The 9902-nt window shown below is 51.2% G+C and overlaps 1 protein-coding gene across 1 annotated transcript in view; it reads right to left on the minus strand.

Annotated features, from left to right (window-relative positions):
• Nucleotides 1–7938: 7938 nt before the first annotated feature.
• LOC103074541 (calmodulin-like protein 3) overlaps nucleotides 7939–9902 on the minus strand; it is a 27796-nt gene continuing 25832 nt past the window's right edge. The window contains 2 exon segments of the mRNA XM_007465842.1: nucleotides 7939–7969; nucleotides 8058–8141. Coding sequence (XP_007465904.1) covers nucleotides 7939–7969; nucleotides 8058–8141 — 115 coding nt within the window.

Raw genomic sequence — 9902 nt, forward strand, 5'->3', positions numbered from 1 at the left:
AAAAGTTCACAGGCATCCCTCTTTCCGTGCAGCCAGGCCTGGCAGGTCTTCATGGGGATGGGGCAGTGAGAAGCTCCGCCTTTTCTGAGAAAAGCCAGGGGTCCCCAGTGTAAAGGGTGGCTCAGGGTTTGTGGGAACATGGCAGTGGGAGGCTCCGGAGAGCTGAGCGCTCCCAGTCAGGGTCTTGCGGGGGCAGAAAGAGGACAAACTGTTTCCCATTCAGGGACCAACCGCTCCGGCACTGGGATTCTGGACCTGCCATCAGTGGTTTGCTCTTGGCCGGCCTCAGGGTCCTGCACTTCCTGACCTTGTGCGGAAATGTGATGTGTGTGGACATTTCTCTGGGATGCAGGGGCTGTCAGGTGAGGGGAAGTGGGGGGTGACTGTGACAGTTACACTCCCAGAGGGGTTCAGAACCCCTACTGATGTTGGCTACATGGAGACCTTGAACCTCATCTCCTAGTTCCTTTCTCCAAGTAACTTCTTGAGCTGCCCTCGTGCTTCCTTCAGGGGGGAAACAAAATGCCCTCAAGCCTCGGAATTTGGCATCATTATTGTGCCCTAGATTGTTTATTTGTGTGTGTGTGTGTGTGTGTGTGTGTGTGAATGAGTTGGGATTTGTAAGCTGGTTGTGACTCGGGGCTGGAGCATCCGTGCTTCCTCCCTCGCCCTTCTTTCTGTTTGGACTCAGACTCCTCTGCTCTGAAGACGCGTCTTTTCTGTTGCCCCCAGAGCCCTGTCTGTCCCCTGATCTGTGCTGTTCCTCAGGGCACAGGTCCAATGGCGTGCCAGCAACTGGGGCCAATGGCGGTAGCGGAAACCGAGACTGGTCTGGAAAAATATTTGTTTAATTAGCAGAAATGATCTGTGTGAGCCTCTGTGGGACCAGCATCCACTTTTAACTGGCTGGCCTGGAGCCGAGCCTGATGAGTTTTCCTGCAGGACTGTTTTTGGTTTTGAACTGAGCAATGGGTGTTGGGCTCCAGCCTGAATGCCAGCCCGGAGAAGGCTGAAACGTGGCCCTGTGCTTGCCCTTGACTGGCAGTGCCGAGTGCACTTGAGGAGCCTCGAGGGACATGCAAAGGGGTGCTGCTCTGTGGGTGTGGACTGCTAGCTGGAGAGGAAGGTGACTCCAGGAGAATGACCTGCAGGGAGCTGAGCCCCATCAATTACGGGACCCGTGTTGCCTACGACAGCTCTTGATGTGGGGGAGGGCAGGAGCCTCAGGTCCTCAGAGGGAAATCCATGGGGGTCACCGAGCCACACAGAGCGAGGTAGGTGGATGGTCCCACCGGATCATCTCAGATTTGGCTTTAAATCAAAGCAGCCTATGGAAATCCCAAGGTTCCACAGAGAATGTGCTGGAAAGAGAGGGGATAACACCAGGGAAACCCACTGGTTCTCAAGCTCGAGGTCTGGATTGCTAGGGACCCACAGAATGGTCCACTTCATTCTCAGACCCTAAAACCACCCTTGTCGCCCTAGGACTCCACTCGGGACTCTGGGCTGTCCTGTGTCCATCAGGGCTTTTTGGGTGAGAGCCCTTGGGGTCACCTTGGAGCAGCAATGCCATTTTCCAAGAGGTATAGTTTACAGAAAGGTAGATTTTCTCCAGGGACCTACCCTCTAACCCTTCATAACCAGTCCCTTTATCATGCCCTCCTCGAATTATCCTAATAGGAAAACCATCCTCTCTGGACTTTCCTATAAGTGAGGTTTGACAGTGTCATGCTCTAAGAACAAAGCTCCTCAAACACATGTGCTGGAGAGCAAACAAGTGATGGAAAGTTAAAAAAAATCCTGGGGCTCAGGGCCGCAGTATTGTATGGAATTACGGCCCACACTCTGGACTGGTGCTGGGTAGGACACGTGGGCACATGACTGGGTTCACAGGGGCATGGATGAGAACAGGACTGCCAGCCTATCTCCTGGGATCCCTCACCGAGTGCAGGCGACTAACTGGAAATCATTTGTCCTGGGGACCCAGCCCGGATAATTACACTGAAAACCTCCCATGGTCCTATGTGTACCCAGCCTCCCAGCCACAGGTAGGGGGATGCCAGACCGGAGAGACTCTGCTGCATGACACAATACTATATATAGAAAACCCTAAAGTCTCCAGAAAAAACCTATTAGAACTAGTAAATGAATTCAGTAAAGTTGTAGGACACAAGATTAATATACAGAAATCTGTTGCTTTTCTATACACTAATAATGAACTATAAGAAAGAAAAGCAAGAAAATAATCCCATTTATAATCGCATTAAAAAAATACCTAGGAATAAACTTAACCAAGGAGGTGAAAGACCCACACTCTGAAAACTGTACAACAATAATGAAGGAAATTGAAGATGATGCAAAGAAATGGAAAGATATCCTGTGTTCGTGGGTTGGAAGAATTTAATATTGTTAAAATGCCCGTATTACCCAAAGAAATCTATGGACTTAATGCAATCCCTATCAAAATACCCATGACATTTTTCACAGAACTAGAACAAATCATCCTAAAATTTATATGGAACCAAAAAGACCCCAAATTGCCAAAACAACCTTGATAAGAAAAACAGAGCTGGAGGCGTCACAGGCCCTGAATTCAGATTATACTACAAAGCTACAGTAAGCATGGTACTGGCACAAAAACAGACACATTGATCAATGGAACAGAATAGAGAGCCCAGAAATAAACCCACACTTATATGGTCAATTAATCTATGACAAAGGAGGCAAGAATAATCAATGGAGGAAAGACAGTCTCTTCAATAAGTGGTGCTGGCAAAACTGGACAGCTACATGTAAAGGAATGAAATTAGAACATTTCCTCACATCATATACAAAAATAAACTCAAAATGGATTAAAGACCTAACTGTAAGACCTGAAACCATAAACTCCTAGAAGAAAACATAGGCAGAACACTCTTTGACATAAATCAAAGCAACATTTAAAAAAAATCTGTCATCTAAGGCAAAAGAAATGAAAGCAAAAATAAACAAAATGGGACCTAATTAAAATTAAAAGCTTTTGTACAGCAAAGGAAACCAAGCAAAGCAAAAAAGACAATCTACTGAATGGGAGAAAATATTTGCAAATGATATGACCGACAAGAGGTTAATACTCAAAGTACATAAACAGCTCATACAACTCAACACACACACACACACACACACAACCAAACAATCTGATTAAAAATGGGCAGAAGACCTGAATAGACATTTTCCCAAACAAGACATACAGATGGCCAACAGGCACATAAAAAAAATGCTCAACATCATTAGTCATCAGAGAAATGCAAATCAAAACCACAATGATATACCACCTCACACCTTTCAAAACGGCTATCATCAAAAAGTCTACAAACAACAAATATTGGTGAGGATGTGGAGAAAAGGGAACCCTCTTACACTGTTGGTGGGAATGTAAATTGGTGCAGCCACTATGGAGAACAGTATGGAGGTTCCTCAAAAACCTAAAAATAGAACTACCATATGACCCAGCAATTCCACTCCTGGGTATATATCCAAAAATAAAAACCAAACCAAAACCACTAATTTGAAAAGAGATATGCACCCCAATGTTCGTAGCAGCATTATTTACAATAGGCAAGAAATGGAAGCAACCCAAGTGTCCAACAGCAGATGAATGGATAAAGAAAGTACGGTATATATACCCAATGGAATACTACTCAGCCATGAAAAAGAATGAAGTGTTGCCATTTGCGACAACATGGATGGACCTAGAGGGTATTATGCTTAGTGAAATAAGTCAGAAAGACAAATACTCTGTTACCACTTATATGTGGAATGTAAAAAACAACAAATGCACATAACAAAACAGAAATAGACTCACTGATATAGAGAACACACTAGTGGTTACCATGGGGAGAAGAAAGCAGGGAGGGGTGAGATGGGGTAGGTGGTTAAGAGATACAAACTATTAATGTCTAAAATAAATAAGCTACAAGGATATATTGCATAGCACAGGGAATATAGCCATTATTTTATAACTATAAATGGAGTATAATCTATAAACATATTGACTATGTTGTATACCTGAAACTAATATAATATTGTAAATCAACTCTACTCCAATAAAAAATAAAATAAAATGAACGTCTTCAAGGCAAAGAGAGACACTGCTGGCGTATTAGCCAGGGTTCTCCAACAGGGTATATAGAGATATAGGAGATTCATGCTAGGAATTGACTCACACGATTATGGAGGCTGAGAAGTCAGAAGTCCCACCATCTGAGAGGCCCAGGAGAGCTGGGGTGTGATTCAGTCCAAGTCCGAAGGCCTGAAAACCACAAGCACCGATGTCTGAGGGCAGGAGAAGTTGGACGTCCCAGCTCAACAGAGAGAGTGAGTTCCCCTTCCTCCACCTTTGGTTCCACGAGGGCCCTCAAAGAATTGAACGTGGTCCATCACCTTGGGGAGGGGGGTGAGCTTTCCTCACCCACCGATTCAAATGTGAATCTCTTCTAGAAACGCCCTCGTAGCCACAGGCAGAAATCATATTTTACCAGCTACCTGGGCATCAGTCAGCCCCATGAGGTTGACACCTAAAATCAACCATCACACAAGCTGAAGCAGCAAGAGAGAAAAAGGGTCAGGGTTGGGTTCAACGGTCACCCTATTAGATTCCAAGACTTTTCACCCTTGGCTGAGACAGGCCGGTGGTGATGCAGGAGGAAAGAGTTCGGGAAGGATGTGATTCTCTCCGCAGGAGAGAGCTGTGTTTTTACGAAGAAGCTGCAGAAACACTCAGCATCTCAGAGGCAGAGGGTCGGGGTGGGGAGCTGAATCCCTCTGTGGCTTTTCCAACGCTTGTCAAAACAACTTCATGGCACCTCAGACACGCCAGCATCCGCCAGGCCCCCTCCCTCCGAGGCTGGGGTCCCAGGCCCATGTTTCCGCGTTTTAATAATCCCAGCGGTTCCCTTTGCTGCCTCAGCCTCCGGGGGTGATACTGTCAAGTTCTCTTTACCTTTTGAGTCACCAGAGTAGCAATTTTATACCTTATGTAACTATATGTATCGAATCTTCTCCATTCTGGTACCTGGCGTGGGCTGTCTTCTGTCTGAAACCCGCCCTGCGCCTCTGCAGTTTGTGGGTGTGAGCGAGTCCAGCCTGGAGAAGCGGGGAGGGGAGCCCAGTGGAGGCTGGAGGATACAGGTCAGCGAGGAGCGAGTCTGGAAGGCAGTCTGCGTCACTCCTGCTGCCCGAGGCTCTGGGGCCGTGTGGTCAGGGGCCTGGGTGGTGTCGGGAGAGGGAGGAATCAGGAGACCTCTCCTCTCTCAGTTCTGGGCTGCACTGGGGGCTGCGTGTTGCACGCTTTGCTGCCTCTTCTGGCCCTTCCGTGTCAATGTCCCTGCAAAGAGCCAAGTCACCAGAGCAGGTCTAACTCCCGACCCCGCTGCCTGCCACCCGCCACTGCCGCTTGTTCGCCGGTGCCTTCAGCGGCCCTTGTTAGGACTGGGAGAGTGGCTCTGGGGTCTGGCCTGGGAGAGACTGAGTTCCTCCAGGCCCGGTGCCTGGGTCCTGTCCTGGCCACCAGTCCTCAGGGAACTCGGGGTCCCTTCTGCAAACCCACACCCCCTGGACTGCCCCGACCTGCTCTTGGCAGCTCTAACTGGTTCTACAGGCTGAGGCTGCCTGGGCTCAAGCTGGGCCCTAGGGAGGTCTGGAAGCTGTCAGAAAAGTGAGGGCCTTGTGGGAATGAGGCAGGCTTGGAGGCTCCCTGTTACGTGCCCCCGAATTCCCATCTTGAAGCCCTAACCCCTCCCCCAGCACCTCAGAACGTGACTATTTGGAAACAGGGTCTTTACAGAGGTGATTTGTTAAAATGAGGCCCATAATCTGGCTGGTGTCCCTATAAGAAAAGATTAGGACAGAGGGAGAAGCCAGGAGTGCGTGTGCCCAGAGGGATGGCCACGTGAAGAGGGTGGCCACCTACACAGCAAGGAGAGAGGCCTCCGAGGAGACCAGCTGTGCTGACACCCTGATCTCGGACTCCCAGACTCCAGACTGAGACAGTGACTGTCTGTTGTTTAAGCCCCCGTGTGGTGTTCCGGTATGGCAGCCGGAGTGGACTCAACTGGTCCCCACATCTTCTCCAGCTGATTTGAATCATCCTTGAGCTGGTTTCCCTCTGTATTAGTTTCCTGCGTGTGACAAATTACCACAAACTCAGTGGCTTCAAACAACACAGATGCATTCTCCGACGGTCCGGGAGGTCAGAAGTCTAGAACCAAGGCTTTGAGGGGCTGGTTCTTTCCGGAGGTGTCGGGGAGAATCCGTTTCCTTGCCTTTTTCTAGAGGCTGCACAGTCCCTGGCTCGTGGCCCCTTCCTCACCTACTCCACCATCCGGGAGCTCCTGCTGCTGACCTGACCCTCCTGCCTGCCCCTTGGAAGGAAAAGCTGGTGGTGTAGTTTCAGTCCAAACCCGAAGCAGGGGAGCTGCTGTCCGAGGGCAGGGAGGACGGAGGCCCATGTGCGATGACCCTGTGGTCACACTGGCTATAATCCAACCGCATAACCCAGGGATTCTCCCAGCTCAAGACTTTTAGTTTCGTCATATCTGCAAAGTCCCTTTTGCCTTGTGAGTCCCAGGTCCTGGGGATTAGCATGACATCTTTGGGGAGATATGGTGTGGTTCAGCCCCACTCCCCTCTCCATTCCGGCTCCCTAACTCATGCCCCCTTACAAATCATCAGAGGCTGCTGGGGAAGCAAAAGATATGAGGTGTCCCGGCCTCCCACCCAGCCACTGCTTCCACATCGTCCCCACTAGGCCTCCACAGTGGGGGGCCAGTGAGAAGAAAGGCCTAGTCCTGCTCTGCAAGTCCATCCACTGTGGCACAGAAATGCTGAACGGCTGAAAGGAGTGACTTAAAATCAGGGTCTGGGCTCTGGGCATTGCCCTCTGAGTGCAGGTGCTCATCCAACAGGGGCTTTCACGGCGCCCGAGAGGCCCTGCAGGGGAGGGACGAGTGAGCTGGTTACCAAGTGGCTCTCTGGCCCCTTATCAGCGGTGGGAGCTTGGAGAAGTCACCAGAGCCCTAAACCTCAGTGGCCTCATTTGGAAAATGGGGACAATGGTGCCTACCATACTGGGTTGTCATGCGAATTAGTTGGAAATTTCTTTTTTACGTGGAAAGAGCTCAGCAGAAAGCCAAGCACTTACTGAGGGTTCAGTGAATGCTGGTAATAATGATGATATTCAGAAACTCTGCTCTTTCGTCTGTTCAGCCCTGCAGCATTCGGGGAGCTGACCAGGCCGTGAGGCTGCTGTGTGAGTGTGCATGTGTGTGTGAGCATGTGTGCGTGTGTACAGGGATGGGCGCTATGAGGCCGCTGAATCTCCCAGTGCGGTCCTGATTTCCCGCAAGGGCCCCTCAAAGAGCCCTGCCCCAAATGTGGGCTCCTGACAGACCTTCCTTCCCTCCCCCTTAGTTCAGGCACTCGACTCCGATGAGAAGATACTGCGTGAAACTGACTTCATCCTTCCACCCCGAGGCCCCCGTGTATCCTCCGGGTTGACCCAGCATTAGTCACCCTGCATGACTGCTGAGCTGTGCACCAGCCGCGACGCACCCCACGTGCAGACGGAGGCTCCGCGCTCCTGGAAGGTGCCTGTGTGTTAGCGCCCCGTGGTGCGCGGGGAGGGGTGTGTGTGTGTGATTGTGGGTGAGGGGCTGTGTGCGAGTGCACGTAAGTGTGAATATATGAGTGTGAATGAGCGTGAGAGTGTGAGCGTGCAATGGGCAGGCTGCGCGGGGCCAACCCCCCTCCGGCACCGAGTGGAAGCAACCCCGGGGCGGGGGCGTGAGCAGAGTGCGCAGGGCTCACAGCAGCTGGAGTCTGAGCGTGAACCTGCTCTCGTCCCCGATGCTGGGGAACTGACCCCAGTCTCAAGTCACTGAGACGTGATTTCAGGCTCGGCTATCCCGCTGCCTCGTTGGAGGCCCCGGTTCTGGGTTTGCGAAGGATGAGGGAGGCCGGGACTTTCTGGGGAGTGAACGGCGCCCATGAAGGAGCAAAGACCACGGGGTGAGACTCACCTGGTCCGTGTGGCATCCGGCAAAGGCAGGCCGCCCCGGGAGCTTCGGGTCCTGATGTGGAACCGGGCCGTGGTTCCCGCCTCCCTGGGCGCAGGAGAGGATTCAGTGAGGGGGTGTCAGTGGGTTCCCATCACACAAGAAAGGGCCCAGCGCCCTGCTTGCTCAGCACTCAGGTCCCTCGCCTGGCACAGCACCTGCAGCCCTGCTCTCCCCCCACGCCTATCCCGTGCTCCCCTTCCCCTCCCCCCTCTGCAATCTCTGCACGAGGAGGCCGGGAGAAAGTCCTGCCAAAAAGCTCCCTCACCAGGGCGGAGGCGGCCCGGCCAGGTTCCTGTTTGCCTGAACCAAAGCCGCAAGCCCTTCAAAGGAACCTAGCAAACCCGGATGGAACGGCTTGTTTTTTCCCACACAGAAGGAGGAGTCAGAGAAGTGTGCGAAGTCAGGCTCCACCAAGCTCACAAAAGGCTTTTTGTTCCAGCTGAGACGGGTGAAAAAACTCACAGAATTGGGAGAGGGTGTGTGCTTGTTTCTCTGCTCTTAGTGTTTAGGTAGAACCACCTGGCTTCCCTCCCCATCTCCCACCCCGAGTCCTCTACCAATTAACCCTCTTCGTCTGCCGTAGAGAACTCTAGAGCCGCCCAGCCAGCAGGGATTTCTGAGGTCTTTAGTCCAGCTGAATTTTAATTTTCCAAATAATGATACGTGATACTTATTAAATTATATAGCTCTGCAGTACTTGTGCATGTTTTGTATTGTTGGGAGTGATGCAACTAAGGCTTCTGCCTAAGGTTAACCAGCTGGTCTCTGGCTGAGCTGGGGCTGGAAGCAGGTCACTGGGACTCAGCTCGGGCTTAGCCTGGGATCCTCCACTGTCATTTCTGAACTGATGTGGACAGTCTGCTTGTTCCCGACCCTTTTGTCTATAGTAAAGAGAGATCTATATTAAGGTTTGTTTGTTCCCATGAAATCATAAGTCCCTCTAGGCAGGTCACTGTGTGCCTGGCACCCCTGCAGTTGTGCAGTGCACAACCTGTGAGAGGGAACAGGGTGGGCCTGCTTCCAGGGTTAATCCAGTAGTGTTAATTCATCCCTCTGGCATGCATGGAACAATGCCCTTGGGGGGAAATTATGCCTTTGCTCCTGAGACTGGGGCTCCTAATGCACATAATCTAGTATAACTGGGCCCAGCTGTGTGGAAAGAAACCAGGAAGTAAGGGCTTCTCAGTCCCAGACACCCTGGCTGGGGAGGCCCTTGTGCTCTTAGCCAGGCTGGGCTTAGGGGGAGGTGGGTGTGTGGACAGGGGAACCATCCTTAGCGGGCAGACAGGAGAGTGTTTCTGGGGGGCTCTGATGGGGCAGAGCTCTCAGGCCCAAGGCAGCTAGAGAAGGAAGAATTCAGTAGTTTCTGTCTTGACTCAGAGGCAACCCTGTGAGTTTATGAGCTCTCCTCGCTCTGCATTATAAGCGCCATTTCTTCATCTGTTGAAATGAACAGAGCTCTCCTCGGGCTCATGTGCAGGCCCACTGTCTACTGGGCCATGGAGGAAGGCCCTGGCCTTGTGGGAAGAGTCTCAGAAAGGCAACCTTGCCATGGCCGCAGGACCGAGGGCAGAGTAAGGACTAATGGTGAGAATTTCTGGAGGCCACATTTTATCCCAATGGTGGGAAGAAGTTTCTATCAGTAATAAGAAAACCCTACAATCGAGGTACGGACTCCCTGGCATCTCGGCCCTCTCTGTCCCTCCCTAACTGAGTTACTGCTGGGAGTGTGTGTGTGTGTGTGTGTGTGTGTGTGTGTGTGTGTGTGTGTGTGTGTGTGTGTGTGTGTGTGTGTGGTGGAGCTTA

Source organism: Lipotes vexillifer, unplaced genomic scaffold (assembly GCF_000442215.2).
Source record: "Lipotes vexillifer unplaced genomic scaffold, Lipotes_vexillifer_v1.1 scaffold7, whole genome shotgun sequence".
Lineage (NCBI taxonomy): Eukaryota > Metazoa > Chordata > Mammalia > Artiodactyla > Lipotidae > Lipotes > Lipotes vexillifer.